Below are 20,000 nucleotides of genomic sequence, written 5' to 3' on the forward strand. Positions count from 1 at the left end.
AAAAGATCATTCATCGTGACAGTTATTTGCTCATGTTAATCAGTCATGTTAATAATCATATTGATGTGCTGGGGATCAGAGAGTCACTGCGTTAAAAGGGTTTTGTCATATTAAAGCACTGAGAGGAAGACTATGTAATGATGACTAATCCAATCATTCTTGTCTGACTCATTTTAATCTTTCTCTGTTATAGGTTGGGTGGAACTGGAGACATATTACTAACGTTCAGAAATGTGTTATTGTTAAGATTGAATTTCTGTGTGTGTGTGAATGAGTGAGTACGTGTGTATGCAAGGTCTAGCTAAGCAAAGAACAGCAAAACTACCTTACAATTTGTATTTTGTCTTTGAAAATAACAAACAAGCCTACGTAATCAGTAAATCAGAAAATCAGCCTACATTACCACTGAAAATAAATGTATATTACCACTGTAACTGCTGCTAGTGTGTGTGTGTGTGTGTGTGTGTGTGTGTACACACTAAGTGTACAAAACATTAGGAACACCTCCCTAATATTGAGTTGCACCCCCTTTTGCCCTCAGTACAGCCTCAATTTGTCAGGGTTACGGACTCTACAAGGTGTCGAACGCGTTCCACAGGGATGCTGGCCCATGTTGACTCCAATGCTTCCCACAGTTGTGTCAAATTGGCTGGATGTCCTTTGGGTGGTGGAACATTCTTGATACACATGGGAAACTGTTGAGCGTGAAAAACCCAGCAGCGTTGCAGTTCTTGACACAAACCAGTGGACCTGGCACCTACTACCATACCCTGTTTAAATGAACTTAGATATTTTGTCTTGACCATTCACCCTCTGAATGGCACACGTACACAATCCATGTCTCAAATGTCTCAAGGCTTAACAATTGTTCTTTAACCTGTCTCCTCCCCTTCATCTACACGGATTGAAGTCAATTCAACAAGTGACATTAATAAGGGATCATAGCTTTAACATGGATTCACCTCGTCATTCTATGTCATGGAAAGAGCAGGTGTTCATAATGTTTTGTATACTCAGAGTATGTGTGTTTTTACAGTATGTGTGTGTGCTTTGTGTTTGTCTGTCAGACAATTGGTCTGTTATTGCACGGATCAGTACACCATTCTGGTTATCATAGAGGATACCGCTGCAAAGAAAGCCTGTAATTGTGATTGATATTACTGAGTTTTGACAATAACTACACTGGAAGGACTTTCCAAAACCCAAATGTCAAACAAACAAGATGTTGCAAAACGGCTGTAGCATACAAATGCACCATGAATTGTTTTTTGCTTCACCAAATAAAATGTACTTCAAAAGCTAAACATTAATTGCATCAATCATCAGTCCTGAAGGCTAGGGTTCCGTTCCAAATGGCACCCTATTCCATACACAGTGCACTACTTTTGACCAGAGCCATATATGCACTGGTCAAATTAGTGCTCTATACAGGGACTATAGGGTGCCATTGGGACACACAAAATGACAGATGGGGTGTTGTGTGAAAATAAATTGCTCTGAAATGTGTCTCGATACGAAATAAAGTTAATCTGAACGAAGCGGTTGATGATGTTTGTCCTTTCTTGTAACCTATTCCCAAATATATTATTACAACATTAGTATTATTAGGTCATGGAATGATAAGCGCATCCACTACCTAGGTCAATATACAGCCTGTATAACCTTGGCCCTTGATCATGACTCTCTGAGCAGCGTTGCTCTGTCTGAACATTAACACACATCGTTTGACATACGGTTTAGGAAGCAGAAGGACCTTATCTTTAACATGAGGGAGAAAAATAATAATAATTTAAACTCAAGGTTAAATTGATACACACCTTTATGGGGTTAGTGTTCCCATACGGCCATATATCTCCATGTTAAAGCGCTTGTTTATGGAAGACAGAGTGGACTACACTGCATTCGGATGTTACAGCGCTTGTTTATGGAAGACAGAGTGGACAACACTGCATTCGGATGTTACAGCGCTTGTTTATAGAAGACAGAGTGGACTACACTGCATCCGGATGTTATAGCGCTTGTTTATGGAAGACAGAGTGGACTACACTGCATTCGGATGTTACAGCGCTTGTTTATAGAAGACAGAGTGGACTACACTGCATTCGGATGTTACAGCGCTTGTTTATAGAAGACAGAGTGGACTACACTGCATCCGGATGTTACAGCGCTTGTTTATGGAAGACAGAGTGGACTACACTGCATTCGGATGTTACAGCGCTTGTTTATGGAAGACAGAGTGGACTACACTGCATCCGGATGTTACAGCGCTTGTTTATAGAAGACAGAGTGGACTACACTGCATCCGGATGTTATAGCGCTTGTTTATGGAAGACAGAGTGGACTACACTGCATTCGGATGTTACAGCGCTTGTTTATAGAAGACAGAGTGGACTACACTGCATCCGGATGTTACAGCGCTTGTTTATAGAAGACAGAGTGGACTACACTGCATCCGGATGTTATAGCGCTTGTTTATGGAAGACAGAGTGGACTACACTGCATTCGGATGTTACAGCGCTTGTTTATAGAAGACAGAGTGGACTACACTGCATTCGGATGTTACAGCACTTGTTTATGGAAGACATCCGGATGTTATAGCGCTTGTTTATGGAAGACAGAGTGGACTACACTGCATTCGGATGTTACAGCGCTTGTTTATGGAAGACAGAGTGGACTACACTGCATTCGGATGTTACAGCGCTTGTTTATAGAAGACAGAGTGGACTACACTGCATTCGGATGTTACAGCGCTTGTTTATAGAAGACAGAGTGGACTACACTGCATTCGGAAAGTATTCAGACCCCTTAAATTTTTCCACATTTTGTTACGTTACATCCTTTTTCTACAATTGATTAAATTATTGCTGTTTTTTGTTCCTTCGTCAATCTACACACAATACCTCAATTACAAAGAAAAAACATTTTGCAAATGTATAAAAAATTAAATAATGGAAATATCATATTTACATAAGTGTTCAGAGACTTTGCTCAGTACTCTGTTGAATCACCTTTGGCAACGATTACAACCTTGTGTCTTGTTGGGTATGACATTACAGGCTGGGCACACCTGTATTTGGGAAGTTTCTGACAATTCTACCATAAACGCCTGATTGGTGGAGTGCTGCAGAGATGGTTGTCCTTCTGGAAGGTTCTCTCATCTCCACAGAGGAACTCAGGAGCTCTGTCAGAGTGACCATCGGGTTCTTGCTCACCACCCTGACCAAGTCCCTTCTCCCCTGATTGCTCAGTTTGGCCTGGTGGCCAGCTCTAGGAAGTGTCTTGGTGGTTCCAAACCTCTTCCATTTAAAAATGATGGAGGCCACTGTGTTCTTGGGGACCTTCAATGCTGCAGAAATGTTTTGTTACCCTTCCCCAGATCTGTGCCTCGATACAATCTTGTCTCGGAGCTCTACGGACAATTCCTTCGACCTCATGTCTTGGTTTTTGCTCTGACATACACTGTCTACTGTGGGGCCTTATATACACTGTAGATAGGTGTGTGCCTTTCCAAATCATGTCCAATCAATTGAATGTACCACAGGTGGACTCCAATCAAGTTGTATGAATATCTCAAGAATGATCAATGGGCTCAATTTCAAGTCTCATAGCAAAGGGCCTGAATACTTATGTAAATAAGGTATTTCTGTTTTAATTTTTAATACATTTTCAAAAATGTCGAAAAACCTTTTTTGCTTTGTAATTATGGGGTATTGTGTGTAAATTAATGAGGACATTTTTAAAATTTAATCCGTTTTAGGCTGTAACGTAACAAAATGTGGAAAAAGTCAAGGGGTCTGAATACTTTCCAAATGCACTGTACCTGTGCTAATTAGCTATATGCGTCTCCGAACACCTGTGTTGTCACTGAAAAATACTGTTGCTTGCAACTGTGATATATTCCACTATAAACAGTGTATGCATTGTATTTAGCATTTGTGAAATTATTTTGATGAGATATGAAAGTAGAATGATTTATGTTGCTAGAACCGTAACACAATTGGGGAGGCAGGTAGCCTAGTGGTTAGAGCGTTGGGGACTAGTAACTGAAAGTTTGCAAGATGGAATCCCCAAGCTGACAAGGTAAAATCTGTCGTTCTGCCCCTGAACAAGGTAGTTAACTCTCTGTTCCTAGGCTGTCATTGAAGATAAGAATTTGTTCTTAACTGACTTGCCTAGTTAAATAAAGATATATAAAAAAATAATATTAATTTAGAATCAATTCACATTTAGATGAACTATTTGGCTGTTTTGACTTTCAGAGCAAATTCACCTCTTAACAGAACAGGTAAGATCCTTGGACTATAAGGAGTAATGTCAGTCTCCTTTAGTTCATTATTGGGATAATTTAACCTTATGATTATCGACCATGGGTGGGGTGTATAAACCTAAAATGGTTGCAATCTGGCAAAAAAATCCTTCTAACAGCTGCAGGGTTCAGGGAAATCTCAACAAGTTTTGACAAAAGCATTTCAAATAGCCTAAACTCAGTTTTAGTGTAGACAGAGAGGAAAAGGAGAAGAGAGAGGATTTACTCAGCCCAAAATTTGTTCCCATGAGATAAACCCTTTTTTTGTATGGAGGTCTATGAAAGAGTGTCGAATTACACAAAGCTTATTTGATCTAATAGAAGTTTTGTAATGTTTAGGCTGTTAACAAATGTACTGATATAAGTGGATGCACTTGGCATTCAGGAACTTTGAGATAAACTATGTATGTCTGTTGTTCACCTGCATATCTGCCCTCTGATTGGCTAGAATGGTCCCACCTGATCTCGCTTGCCCGCAATAATTGAAGACATATTTTTCATTTTTTTCAATGTAAAAGATAATCTTTGGTGTAGATCATTTTTTTCCTTGGGCCTTTTGACCTTCCATTCTGACCTTCTCACGGGGACCGTCAGGTTATTTGATATCCGGTATCCTTGGGACGTACATACCCCCGATTGAAATTTACATTTTAAGTGGGTAAGGGTCGAGGTTAATGTTAGGGGTCAGGGTCAAGGTCGTTAGGCTTTGGTATGGCTGTCCCAAGCATCCCGTCTAGCACTAATCGGACCGCCAGGAAAAATATAATAACATCCGTTTACGCCATATCCTGTTTCAGCTGTTAAAGAAACAATGGCGTTGCTTCTAAGGTCAGTAGTTAGCTGTGCTTTATCTAACATTGAGACAGTTTATTGATGTTTACATTTCGTTTGTTAGTTTGACATATGTGTATTAATTTGTCTTAGAGTGGTGTTCAAATAGATTTATTTAGCCAGAGAGCTTGCTTCACCCTACTGTCGTCATAACATCGTTGCTTGCTACACATGCTAACGTTAGCATGCTTAGTTAGCTAGCTCCTGTGACATATTTTAGATTTACACCAAGTTATTTTGATAGTTATGAACGCTACAATGAGCTTTACATTCTTATGGAAGCAATGCTTCCAAGTTTCATGTATATAACTAGTTAGCTAGATTATATATGTGGTATCCTAGCTAGCTAACACAATATGTAAGTGACTCATAAGGAGCCTATCTTTAGTCCTTAATGTCCAAGGACATTGTATGTTATTTTTAGAGGTAGCGTTAGACGCTCCGACAGCCAAATACCCCATCTAAACGTCAATTAAATCACAATTGTGATACGGTTCTTGAACAAAGCCCTTTACCTTTTATCACATTCTAAAGTTACACACAGGTGTTAGGAGCAAAACCCTTGATAATGAAACTCGGTTCCATTACATTACACGTACAGTACCAGTCAAAAGTTTGGACACGCCTACTCATTCAAGGGTTTTTCTTTATTTTTTACTATTTTCTACATTGTAGACTAATAGCGGACATCCAAATCTGTGAAATAATACATATGGAATCATGTAGTAAAGTGTTGAACAAATCTAAATCTATTTTATATTTGACATTTTTCAAAGTAGCCACCCTTTTCCTTGATGACAGCTTTGCACACTCTTGGCATTCTCTCAACCAGCTACATGAGGTAGTCACCTGGAATGCATTTCAGTTAACAGGTGTGCCTTGTTAAAAGTTCATTAAAAAAAAGTTAACGACAGTCAATCATTACTTTAAGAGATGAGTTGGACTGCAGAGTGAAGGAAAAGCAGCCAACAAGTGCTCAGCATATGTGGGAACTCCTTCAAGATTGTTGGAAAAGCATTACAGGTGAAGCTGGTTGAGAGAATGCCAGGAGTGTGCAAAGCTGTCAAGGCAAAGGGTGGCTACTTTGAAGAATCTAACATTTCTTGAAAGTAATATTTCGTAGTTTTGATCTTTTCACTATTATTCTACAATGTAGAAACGTCAAAATAAAGAAAAACCCTTGAATGAGTAGGTGTGTCCGAACTTCTGTAAATGTGAGTTTAGTTAAGAGACCTGATGCTCAATCTGAACATTAATACATGTCACTTGCGGTTTTGGAAGCATAAGGACCTAATCTTTCATATTAGTGAGACATAATAAAAAATAAAAAAGGTAAATTGAGCTTAATGTTACTCTTTCTATTCCAAGAACCTTAGATGTTCTGTTTAGAGCTGAATTGGGTCTGGCAGCCAAAACATACTCCAGTTGCAGCCGATAGTATTTTTCAGTGACAACACGTTTGTGGCGTCAGTCTTCCATTTATACACAGGTGTTTGGGGACTCATAGTTAATTATCACAGGTAAGCCTCTCTCTTCCGCCTGCTTCCTGTAAACAATCGCTGTAACATGGAAATATGGCTGTGTAGACAATAACCCTCACCCTCTGGGGGTGCGTTAACGCAGAATTGAGCATTTTTCAAGCAGAAAATGAAAGCTTTTCTACGTTTACCATCTTGCTGCGTTTTGTACACGTAACGTTACATCTAAAATTATTCTAATTGTAAATTCTGCTCGGCTTCAGTCAGGCAGGGTTCGTTCCAAATCATGAATGTAAAAGTACTAATTTCGTGCTTCATTTGCACTTTTCAAGTCAGATGAAATATCTTTGCTCTTGACAGACAGCGTTCCGACTGATGTGTAGCAACAGATTATCCGTTATATGGACCGGATACTGAAGTGGCCTCTCCGGAACCTAAAATAAATGTTTTTAAAAATGGAAGGCAGTAGGGAGGGGGCAAGATCAGGTTGGGACCATTCTGGCCAATGAGAGAGCAGACCCACAGGTACAACTCCGATATAACGTGTATTTCTCAGTTGCCTAATCTAATCATTACGAAAATGTATACGCGATCAAATAAGCCACACGTAGCAAATAAGCTTGACATTTTTTGTTAACCAAATTCGACACACTCTTATTGACCGCCATACAAAACCTCGCTCTGTGAGCAAATGATTTTAATGTAAATGACACCTGCTGGAGAAGACAGGTTTTGGGCCTGTCTAAGTTATGCCTCTTGCTTCACCCCTTCCTCTTTGTTTAAGCTACTTTTCTCTGGTACTTTCCGTACTTTCCTCCTGTGTAGTTTTTCTCCGGTTGCAAGATTAAATGATGTAACTGGCTACATTCTTTCTATGATAAACATTAGAAATATGATGACCATGCATTGTTTTTGCAAAAAATACTTTGCTTTTTCATTGGAAGCTAATTTACTTGTGTGGCCGCTAGCCAAATAGCGTTGCACTTCTGTTGTCATGTGATAAACTATTTTCTGCCGAACTGTATTTTGTGTTTAGAAAAACTATAGTTCTTTCCCCATTTCACTCTATTGAAGAAAAAAAAACACTGACTTTCAATATAATACGCAGGTGATTTTTTTATTTGATGGTCTGCATTTTGATAATTCGGATTTCTGAAAGCCAATGCGACCACTGACCCTATAAATGTGTGTAGTAATAAATGTAAACAATTCCGCTGATATGGAAGACACGTTCCTTATGTTTCCATAACCAGGCGATGCGTGAGCATGAGTACCCGAACTACCTTCAGCTGCTGGACAATTTCTTTCTTCAGGGGTTAGTTGGGGGCCCGGAAATCAATTAAAAATAATTTGTACACTGCAAATTGACTAAGCCCAAACCAATATAGTATTTGACAAAAACATACCGTAATTATTTCAAACCTTAACTAACTTCCTCCATTAGTAAAGGAATGTGCTGCTCTTCTCTGTCCATGGCAGCTCGGTCTGTGAGTACCTACACTAACGACTGCACTTGGGCTGCTCTTCTCAATGACCAGACATTAGAGAGCTATTAGCAACTTTTCATCACTCTTAATTTAGACTAAGTGAAATCATCTCTCCTGTCTTATATTTGACCGAGGTCCATCTCTTATCTTAGTCATATGACTGTACTGCGTAGCAGAGCACGAGGAAAATGGCTCAGCTTTTAAATATTAGTGATCAATTTGGTGATACCAGAGCCCTGCCCTACCCAAGTTATTGATGGAAAAACAGGCCCTACCCTAATTATTGATGGAAAAACGGGCCCTGCCCTAGTTATTGATGGAAAAACAGGCCCTGCCCTAGTTATTGAAAAACAGACCCTGAGTCGGGTAGCAGAGCTCTAGTTTGAACATGAACATCCTTGAAAATGTTGAACTGATTTGCTTGTGTATTATTATTTCTGCTTTAGCTCAACATGGTTTCACCATTATCGAGCTGGGAGTTAGAAGTGTGGTCTCTAATCTCCTCTGAGGAAATAGGAAGTGGCTCAGTGAAACAGACTTTGTTGTTTATACTAAACCATATTTTTACTAACATTACAAAATGTATGTTGTTTGATCTCTCTCACAGGACACTAGCCCGACAGGGCACTTGCTTGTCCCGCCCTCAGTTTGGCGTTTTCTACAGACAGTGAGTAGATTTTGTATGTGTGTGTGTGTGTGTGTGTCAGTGTCAGGTGTTATAACTGAAATTATTTTCCAATCGTTTCGTTCTGAACAGAAGCATTATTTTTTTCCCCTTCTGTTGCACTGTTCCGACCAACAAAATAAAGTTCTGAACCCCCCCCAAAAGAATACTGCTTTACATCATTCCTTTCCCTTCCTTTTAAAAATATACTCCACTGTTCAAAAGTTTGGGGTCACTTAGACATGTCCTTGTTATCCATGAAAACATACATGAAATGAATTGTGAAATGAATTGTAAAATGAATACGAAATATAGTCAAGATGTTGACAAGGTTTTAAATAATGGTTAGAGCCAGTTTGAGATGTTCTGTGAAGGGAGTAGTACACAGCGTTGTACGAGATCTTTAGTTTCTTGGCAATTTCTCGCATGGAATAGCCTTCATTTCTCAGAGCAAGAATAGACTGATGAGATTCAGAAGAAAGTTATTTGTTTCTGGCCATTTTGAGCCTGTAATCGAACCCACAAATGCTGATGCTCTAGATACTCAACTAGTCTAAAGAAGGCCAGTTTTATTGCTTCATTGTTCAGGACAACAGTTATCAGCTGTGCTAACATAATTGCAAAAGGATTTTCTAATGACCAATTAGCCTTTTAAAATGATAAACTTGGATTAGCTAAAACAACGTGCCATTGGAACACAGGAGTGATGGTTGCTGATAATGGGCCTCTGTACAACTATGTGGATATTCCACTAAAAATCAGCTGTTTCCAGCTACAATAGTCATTTACAACATTAACAATGTCTGCACTGTATTTCTGATCAATTTGATGTTATTTTAATGGACAAAAAATGAGCTTTTCTTTCAAAAACAAAGACATTTCTAAGTGACCGCACACTTTTGAATGGTAGTGTATATACATTTACATTACATTAAATTACTACACCAATCAGGGCACATAGAGCAGCATGGTGTGGAGTGGGTAAGCACTTTAATTTGTTTAGGAAAGTCGTTAAGAGCAAATTGTATTTTGCCGTAACAGCATGGTTTAATCACAATGAAAGACACAGTGTGCTGACGGTCACAGTGTAGGGTGTGAGATGCAACTGACATTTTGAGGGTGAGGATGGAGGATGCTTGCCTTGAAGAGCTGAGCACCTTGTGGCATGCATTATCTGAATCAGGCCCACAGAGTTATACCTACAGAGGAGTGGCTTCTATAGAGGAACTTTGAATATCTTTGAACTTCCGAGTTGGTTTAATGTTCTCTGGCTAACACGCTTGTAGAGCAGCACTAGATTTTTTTTTTTATTTTATTACAATATATTTATTTCCTTATAAAAATAAAAAAAACTATTTAACAATCAACAAAATAGGACACAGATAATTCCCAGTTGTTCCTCCCACCTACATAAAATAGCATGATAAATGGGAGCACTTCGTGCCAAAGCCTTCCTTCCCCAACACATGAACACCTCCCCTCATCCGGTATTGGCTTCAATGATTAACAACAATAAAACAAAACAGAATGACCTTCACATCCAATGCTAGAAAATATATTATTCAATGCAAAAACAAATGATACATTAAGAGAATGAGGCATCTAAAGTGACGACTCGAACTGCTGAAAGTCCCCCCAGACATCAGTCAATTCACAGGGGTTATTGCATCATAATTGTATGTTATTTTTTTCAGATGGAATATAGGAAGTTATTTTAGCTCCTTGACAGAGTGTCACTTTTCCCATATAAAAGCTGTGCATTTATTGGCTGTATTGACTGCTGATGAAACTAATCTGGTTTTGCTACCAATATTAACTGGTTGAACAGATTCCTCTCAAAGAAGAGTGAAGGGAAGGATCTAGTGGTACTGTCATATTAGTGACCTGTGATAAGATCGGAATAATGTCTTTCCAATAATTGACTCGTTCAGGGCAGGACAGAAACATATGCATCAGTGTGCCCATCCCTGTTTTACACCTTGGGAAACATGTTGAATATTTAGAATGAATCTTAATCTCTGGTGTAAAGTAGACCCTAATGTAAAATTTTGAATTGCATCAACTTGAGCCTTGTTTTAAATGAAAGATGCTGAGCATCTAAAAAGAACTCAACCCATTTCTCATCCTCAACAATGAGACCACGGTCATCATGCGCTTCATCGTTCCCCGACAGAGCATGGAGACCAGAGTACATGTAACAAATGAAACCTTTTACCTCTTTCCTTTCCAGCCACAGTTTATCAGGTGTAGATTTACTCATGGACTGAATCCTTACCTCCCTGTTGAGTGGCAACATAATGCCCAACCTGTAGGTACTTAAAGAAATTACTTTGAGGAAACTGAAAATGAAATGCCAGTTGTTGAAAGGATAGTAGTTCACATTCTCTATACAGATGACCAAATGTGTTAATTCCTTTGTTGAACCAAGAACGTGTAATGCCATGTCTCAGGGGTTTGGGTAAGATGGGGTTCTTATAGAAAGGTGTTTATTCATATATAGATCGATGCCCCTCTGTTTACAGACTTCAATCAATATATTTAGTGTTTTTAATGAAACGGTTGTTTATGAGACCTGGCAAAGCTTAAGGTGGGGCTAATATAAGGTATAGATGCCAATGAAACCGGGGAAAGACGCTCTTCCTGTCTCCAAGAGGGTGAACTTGTTGTTGCATCTTGCCATACCCACACAGCCTTTAGCTGAGATGCCCAGTAATACAACAGGAAGTCAGGTAGAGTAAGCCCTCCTGGGTATGGTTTGAATAAAGGTGTGTGTTTCATGCTAGGGGGGGATCCCTTTCCACAGAAATGAAGAGACCTTCCTGTTAAGTTGTTTGAAAAAAACATTGGCAATGGGAAAGGGTTAGGTTTTGAAAAGGTACAAGAATTGTGGTAATATATTCATCTTTACACAATTGACTTTCCATCTATCTAATTCTTCTCCAACCTTTTTGAGAAGTGGAGTATAGCCAAGTTGATATGTCTTAATAATTTCAGAAGGAATTTGCTATCCCTGATATGTCATTTTCTGAAGTCTCCAAAGAAAATGGCTGGTTTAAAATTTGGTTCTGCATAGCTGCCCTGTTAAAAGACACGATTATACTCTTCAATATTTTTAATTTAATATCCTGAAAAGGTCCCATATTCTCAGGATGTCAACTAATGCCCGGAGTGAGTTCTGATTTGGTGAGGTAAAGCAGAATGTCATCAGCATATAGTGAGACCAGATGTTCACGCCCACCTATACGAACACTATGATTGGATGAGATCTGAAAGCTTCTGCCAATGGCTCTATAGCCAAAGAAAAAGAGGTCTAGCGGGACAACCCTATCTTGTGCCACGTGATAGAGAGAACTGTTTCCATTCGTCAGGATCTGAGCTACCGGACCTTTGTACAGTAATCTAATCAGACCCGACATACTGAGGTCCACTATTCATCCTCTGTAAAACTTCTAACAGGTTGTTCCGTTCTATGTAGTCAAAAGCTTTTTCCGCTTAATGTTTCTTGGTCATTCTCTACATAATGCATAATATTAAATAATCTTCTGATATTATCAGGAGATGCTCGGTTTCTTACCAATCCTGTTTGTTCCCTATCAACCAAGTCAGGAAGAACCTTATCTAGTCTTCAGAGCTATGATTTTTTGTTGTTGTAAGAATCTTATATGAAGTGTTCAATGAGATATTGGTCTATTCGACCCACAAAGCAGAGGATCTTTCCCAGGTTTTAACAAAACTGTGATCAGTGCTTGTTCAAGTGCGTCTGGGAGCTTTTCTGTCTCTGTGGCAAGGTTAAATATATTGCAAAGAGGCTCAATTAGTTTGTGTTAAAAGGGTCTATAGAATTCAATAGGAAATCCTCTTGCAGTGTTGAAAATGGTTTCCCCCATTTCCTCAGATGTGATCTCTTTCTCCAAGTACTCTCTCTCCTCATCAGTTAAAGCTTGTCAATTGAGTTTGTTCAAAAAACTCATGCATTGTGGCAGGGGCATCCCCTTTAGACTTGTACAATGTTTTCATAAAACTCCCTATAGGCTAGATTCATTTCCTCAGGACCCTGAACAACTGTGTTATTGGGTAGCTTAATAGAGCCAATAACTCTAATAGCTTCCTCTCTCCTTATCTGTCGAGCAAGCAACTTTCCTGCTTTATCTCCATGTTTGTAGTAGTTTTGTTTTGTTCTCCTAAAAACATGTTCTGCTTTGTGGGTCGTCAGGGTGTTGTATTCCAATCTCTTTGATGACTCAACTATACAAACATTAGACTCAAATGTCTAATTTAGGAACTATGTTCATTTTCAAGAAATGTCTTTCTCCAACAAATCTACTTTTTAGCCTTGTATGTCTTACGTATAAGGTAAACAAAATGATTAGCCCCTCAGATATGCAACAACAGCTTCCCATAAAATTAGGGGGGGGGGGTGCGCAGAGTTGTTATTGATGCTAAAAAGATCTGTTGATATGAGTGTTCAGAAATCTTACAAATGTGTGGGATTATTTAGTAAATATGTGCCAAACCTCCACCACCTTGAGGGTGGCTGTGTTTTACTGATTGGTAATGAAGCCAGCAGGGCAGAATGATCTGATATAGATCTTGGTAAATACTTACACCCAGTAGTTAAACTTCCCTTGCCTGCAGGAATAAGAGAGAAGTCGATTCTAGACTAACTGTTATGGACAGGGAAGTAAAAGGAGTGTTCTTTTAACCTTTTTGGTTGTGAACTCAGGATGATGGTGATGATTCACTAATTGTCCCCATTTCATTGTTGAGGGATGAAAGTTATCGTCTGGTAAAGGTTATAGCTTGTCTTTTTTCCTGTGCTGCATAGGTGCGTTTGTGGTTATTACTTTTGACACCGCGCGGCACTGGTTTCAAGGGAGCCTTGGGGAATGCCGATTGGTTGACATTTTGAGTGTGCGGCTGGTGACCGTAATCACATCCTGTTTTTGTTTGTTTTTTACATGCTCAAGTGGGGCTAAATAGTCCGGTCGTTATTGTTGACGATGTTTGTCGCTTTAATTCTACATTTATTTTGTGACTAAAAACATTTTCATGTTACAGGGAACAGTCAATGGACTTTTATACAATATATGTGTAATTTACAATGAACCTAATTCGGGTGATGCTATGCATAGCAGGTACAGATATCTTAAAGACTAGTGCATCTTTGCTGTGTGCTTAGTGTTGTTGTCCTGATGGAAGGTGAACCTTCACCCCAGTCTGTGGTCCTGAGCGCTCTGGAGCAGGTTTTCATCAAGGATCTCTCTGTACTTTGCTCCGTTCATCTTTGATCCTGACTAGTCTCCCTGACACTGAAAAAACATCCCCAATGCATGATGCTTCCACCACCATGCTTCACTGTAGGGATGGTGCCAGGTTTCCGCCAGACTTGACACTTGGCATTCAGGCCAAAGAGTTTAATCTTGGTTTCATCAGACCAGAGGATCTTGTTTCTCATGGTCTGAGTCCTTTAGGTGCCTTTTGGCAAACTCCAAGTGGGCTGTCATGTGTCTTTTACTGAAGAGTGGCTTCCATCTCACCACTCTACCCTAAAGGCCTGATTGGTGGAGTGCTGCATACATGGTTGTCCTTCTGGAATGTTCTCCCATCTCCACAGAGGAACTCTGGGTGCTCTGTCAGTGACCACTGGGTTCTTGGTCACCTCCCTGACCAAGGCCCTTCTCCACCGATTGGTCAGTTTGGCCTGGTGGCCAGCTCTAGGAAGTGTCTTGGTGGTTCCAAACTTCTTCCATTTAAGAATGATGGAGGCCACTGTTCTTGGGGACCGTCAATGCTGCAGAAATGTTTTGTTACCCTTACCCTTTGTGAGATGCAGAGTAGGTGAATGGATGATCACGGCATGTGTGGTTCCCACCATGACGGAGATGGTGTGGGGGAGCTTTGCTGGTGACACTGCAGAGATTTGCCATCCCATCTGGTTTGCCCTTAGTGGGACTATAATTTGTTTTTCAACAAGACAATGACTCACAACACACGAGGGTGTGTTCTGAGCCCTCTCCTGTACTCCCTGTTCACCCATGACTGCGTGGCCATGCACACCTCCAACTCAATCATCAAGTTTGCGGACGACACTACAGTGGTAGGCTTGATTACCAACGACGACGAGACGGCCTACAGGGAGGAGGTGAGGGCCCTCGGAGTGTGGTGTCAGGAAAATAACCTCACACTCAATGTCAACAAAACAAAGGAGATGATTGTGGACTTCAGGAAACAGCAGAGGGAACACCCCCCTATCCACAACGACGGGACAGTAGTGGAGAGGGTAGTAAGTATTAAGTTCTTCGGCGTACACATCACAGACAAACTGAATTGGTCCACACAGACAGCGTTGTGAAGAAGGCGCAGCTGCGCCTCTTCAACCTCAGAAGGCTGAAGAAATTTGGCTTGTCACCAAAAGCACTCACAAACCTTACAGATGCACAATTGAGAGCATCCTGTCGGGCTGTATCACCGCCTGGTACGGCAACTGCTCCGCCCACAACCGTAAGGCTCTCCAGAGGGTAGTGAGGTCTGCACAACGCATCACCGAGGGCAAACTACCTGCCCTCCAGGACACCTACACCACCCGATGTCACAGGAAGGCCATAAAGATCATCAAGGACAACAACCACCCGAGCCACTGCCTGTTCACCCCGCTATCATCCAGAAGGCGAGGTCAGTATAGGTGCATCAAAGCTGGGACCGAGAGACTGAAAAACAGCTTCTATCTCAAGGCCATCAGACTGTTAAACAACCACCACTAACATTGAGTGGCTGCTGCCAACATACTGACTCAACTCCAGTCACTTTAATATTGGAAAAATTGATGTAAAAATGTATCACTAGCCACTTTAATCAATGCCACAAGCATTTCGCAACACTTGCATTAACATCTGCTAACCATGTGTATGTGACCAATAACATTTGATTTGACCTCCAGGCTGTGTAAGGGCTATTTGACCAAAGGAGAGTGCTGCATCAGATGACCTGGCCTCCACAATCACCCGACCTCAACCCAATTGAGATGGTTTGGGGTGAGTTGGACGTTGGACTGCAGAGTGAAGGAAAAGCAGACAAGTGCTCAGAATATGTGGGGTCTCCTTCAAGATGGTTGGAAAAGCATTCCTCATGAAGCTGGCTGAGAGAATGCCAAGAGTCTGTAAAGCTGTCATCAAGGCAAAGGGTGGCTACTTTGAAGAATCTCAAATATAAAATAGATTTTGATTTTACACTTTTTTGGTTACTATATGAATCCTCTTTAGTCGGGAGAAAGCCATCATCTTGTGTTGTGTGGGAGAAAGATCCGGAATGATCATTATTCTGGCATCTCCGTACTCCGTACTCTTCCTTTGCTCTGGCAGCTGAGAGTATGCAGACTGTGTCCTGGTACCATAGAAATGTAATGCCCTGGGTGCAACTGGGCCAGGCAGCTGCCTCCGTAGATGGGTCCTCTCGATTTCCAGTGGGTGCGAGCAAGGAGGGAGACTTGGGGAATCCATCTTTATGAGGCGTTCATAAAGTCTCTTGGATTTTCCTTATACCCTTTCTGAACCATGCTGGTGCTACTTCCGAGCAATCATCCTCCGAGGCCGAAGAAGGGCTGTCAGAAGGGGGTGCTTTTCCCTGCCTCTTCTGAGGCTTTGCAAGATTTGGCGTCTTTTGTTTTGGGCAATAAGAGCTGTATTAACTTCCAATTATTATCGAACTGGTAAACCGTGTCAAAATGCCTCAACATTTTTCCGAAGTTGGAGGATGCTATGCAGATGCGTCTTGTTAGATCTTCACCATTGCTTAAAAACAGTTCTTACCTTTTTTGTAGTTAATAAATCCAATGTGAAATGTGATCACTGTAGTATCCTTAACTAACATTCGAAAAAGTCAATCCATTCTTCTCTAAATAAATATCTCCCTAATTTCTGAATTACGCTTGTAACATCGTCAGTAGCCTACAGTAACCTATGCTTCAGAGAGGGTGGGGGGGCAGGAATACGTTTCAGAGTGACAGAGGGAGGGCTTTGCATAGGCAAATGTATTGTGATTTTTATGGGACTGGGAAAAAAATGCCTGGACTGTATAACAGTTTCCCATGCTTTTAAAATGAAGGTTCTGTTCTGGAACAGTATACATCCCCTTTGGTTCGGGTTCTGTTCTGGAACAGTATACATCCCCTTTGGTTCGGGTTCTGTTCTGGAACAGTATACATCCCCTTTGGTTCGGGTTCTGTTCTGGAACAGTATACATCCCCTTTGGTTCGGGTTCTGTTCTGGAACAGTATACATCCCCTTTGGTTCGGGTTCTGTTCTGGAACAGTATACATCCCCTTTGGTTCGGGTTCTGTTCTGGAACAGTATACATCCCCTTTGGTTCGGGCTCTGTTCTGGAACAGTATACATCCCCTTTGGTTCGGGCTCTGTTCTGGAACAGTATACATCCCCTTTGGTTCGGGCTCTGTTCTGGAACAGTATACATCCCCTTTGGTTCGGGCTCTGTTCTGGAACAGTATACATCCCCTTTGGTTCGGGCTCTGTTCTGGAACAGTATACATCCCCTTTGGTTCGGGTTCTGTTCTGGAACAGTATACATCCCCTTTGGTTCGCGCTCTGTTCTGGAACAGTATACATCCCCTTTGGTTCGGGCTCTGTTCTGGAACAGTATACATCCCCTTTGGTTCGGGCTCTGTTCTGGAACAGTATACATCCCCTTTGGTTCGCGCTCTGTTCTGGAACAGTATACATCCCCTTTGGTTCGCGCTCTGTTCTGGAACAGTATACATCCCCTTTGGTTCGGGCTCTGTTCTGGAACAGTATACATCCCCTTTGGTTCGGGCTCTGTTCTGGAACAGTATACATCCCCTTTGGTTCGGGCTCTGTTCTGGAACAGTATACATCCCCTTTGGTTCGGGCTCTGTTCTGGAACAGTATACATCCCCTTTGGTTCGGGTTCTGTTCTGGAACAGTATACATCCCCTTTGGTTCGGGCTCTGTTCTGGAACAGTATACATCCCCTTTGGTTCGGGCTCTGTTCTGGAACAGTATACATCCCCTTTGGTTCGGGCTCTGTTCTGGAACAGTATACATCCCCTTTGGTTCGGGCTCTGTTCTGGAACAGTATACATCCCTTTGGTTCGGGCTCTGTTCTGGAACAGTATACATCCCCTTTGGTTCGGGCTCTGTTCTGGAACAGTATACATCCCCTTTGGTTCGGGTTCTGTTCTGGAACAGTATACATCCCCTTTTGGTTCGGGTTCTGTTCCTCAAATAATTAGATTATTTTCCTGTTTTCGGTTCTGTTCCCTGAACCGGTTCCAACCCTTGGTGTATGTGCCTGCCCACTTGTCTCTGTTATTCTTTTAATGTGATTACATGTTATGTTGGAATTGAATGTGTGTGTTTTCTCTAGCATTTGTCTAGTGATCTAAATATACAATTTCTCTATTTCTTTAGTGCTGTTCCAATGGGAACCACAGCAAAGGAGGAAATGAACAAGTTCTGGGCCAAAAACAACAAATTGAACCGACCCATGTCGCCACATATCACCATCTACCAGTAAGTTTGCTATGTGCATAATAATAATGAATAAGTTAAGAAACTCTCACACTGCACCTCAGCAATGGCTGTGTCAAATTTAAATTGTGAAAGGGTGCTCGTCTGATTGTCCTCTCCATAGTTTCCAGGCCGTTTCAGAGATCACTCCAATAGGAAGACAATACACACAGCTTTGATTCAGTGCTTTGTGACATTGTTTATGGATCAGGGGAGCAAGTACCTTTTTTTTTAAACCTCAAAACAACCACTCAGGGGCTCCTCGCAAGAAAATTAACTCATTATTATGGGTGTAATTGTTCACCAAACCCAGGGTTCGGTACGAATTGTGTTTTTTTGGGGATTAAGGTTCTGTTTCGGTACAGAGGGAAAATGAAATGCCAACTGTTAATGTAGTTCATTAAGATTTCAAACTAACCCCAGGATCTTGAGCTATATAATGTAAGGCCAATTATTATTATTATTTTTTTTTACACAGGTTTCTGTTTTTTTCCCTGGTTTTCACTCTCCAAAATCAATCATCTCTTAAAATCACACTTTTGAAAAATTTAATAACATCATTGTGGTTTCTATATCAACAACACTTAAACCACCAGGGGACCATTTCTGAGGTCTGGGGAAGGCATTTTTGGGTGTAGATATCCTTTTATCATGATATTATTCTGCCAGGTATGTGTCATCTACTTTGTAGTTTAATATTTTAAATTGAGAAGCCTTTTCATCTACCAGAAGCCTGTTGTCATTAGCATCATCGCTAACGGCTACACAAAGTGGTAGACACACACAGAGAGAGAGAGAGAGGGAGAGAGAGAGAGAGGCATTCCCACACCCTTGTCTTTTTCAGAAAGCTAAAGGAACATACCAAATGAATTCAATAGATTTAGTTGATTCCTTAATAAGTTCAATACATTTTTGCTTCTACTGGGCGCTTTAAACAACAATGAATTCTGGTTTATCGACCCCCACCACATGCTATCGTACAGAACTAGTTCCCCAGCTGCGCCTCACAAAAGCATAGTTTGAAATGCGCCAATTGGTCATTTTTAGCGGAATAGCCTACAATGTTTTTTCAGCTCAGATTTACTCGAGGCATAAAATGCAGTGTAGGCATAACCTTTAGGCCTAGTGGATTACAGTGTGGGCCTAGTGGATTACAGTGTGGGCCTAGTGGATTACAGTGTGGGCCTAGTGGATTACAGTGTGGGCCTAGTGGATTACAGTGTGGGCCTAGTGGATTACAGTGTGGGCCTAGTGGATTACAGTGTGGGCCTAGTGGATTACAGTGTGGGCCTAGTGGATTACAGTGTGGGCCTAGTGGATTACAGTGTGGGCCTAGTGGATTACAGTGTCGGGCGTAGCCTTTGGGCCTAGTGGTTTACAGTGTGGGCGTAGCCTTTGGGCCTAGTGGATTACAGTGTGGGCCTAGTATATTACAGTGTGGGCCTAGTGGATTAGTGTGGGTGTAGCCTTTGGGCCTAGTGGTTTACAGTGTGGGCGTAGCCTTTGGGCCTAGTGGTTTACAGTGTGGGCCTAGTGGTTTACAGTGTGGGCCTAGTGGTTTACAGTGTGGGCCTAGTGGTTTACAGTGTGGGCCTAGTGGATAACAGTGTGGGCCTAGTGGATAACAGTGTGGGCCTAGTGGATAACAGTGTGGGCCTAGTGGATAACAGTGTGGGCCTAGTGGATAACAGTGTG

The 20,000-nt window shown here is 41.2% G+C and overlaps 2 protein-coding genes across 2 annotated transcripts in view; both read left to right on the forward strand.

The window, feature by feature from the left end:
• Positions 1–505, forward strand: part of atp1a2a (ATPase Na+/K+ transporting subunit alpha 2a) — a 32,839-nt gene extending 32,334 nt beyond the window's left edge. The window contains exon 24 of the mRNA XM_042329055.1: positions 194–505. Coding sequence (XP_042184989.1) covers positions 194–222 — 29 coding nt within the window. The 3' untranslated portion in view covers positions 223–505. The remainder of the gene's footprint in view (positions 1–193) is intronic.
• A 4,510-nt stretch (positions 506–5,015) lies between these two features.
• The window catches only part of sdhc (succinate dehydrogenase complex, subunit C, integral membrane protein), a 19,698-nt gene continuing 4,713 nt past the window's right edge, over positions 5,016–20,000 (forward strand). The window contains exons 1-3 of the mRNA XM_042329056.1: positions 5,016–5,134; positions 8,710–8,769; positions 18,207–18,308. Coding sequence (XP_042184990.1) covers positions 5,118–5,134; positions 8,710–8,769; positions 18,207–18,308 — 179 coding nt within the window. The 5' untranslated portion in view covers positions 5,016–5,117. The remainder of the gene's footprint in view (positions 5,135–8,709; positions 8,770–18,206; positions 18,309–20,000) is intronic.

This window comes from Oncorhynchus tshawytscha, linkage group LG10 (assembly GCF_018296145.1).
Source record: "Oncorhynchus tshawytscha isolate Ot180627B linkage group LG10, Otsh_v2.0, whole genome shotgun sequence".
Classification (NCBI taxonomy): Eukaryota; Metazoa; Chordata; class Actinopteri; order Salmoniformes; family Salmonidae; genus Oncorhynchus; species Oncorhynchus tshawytscha.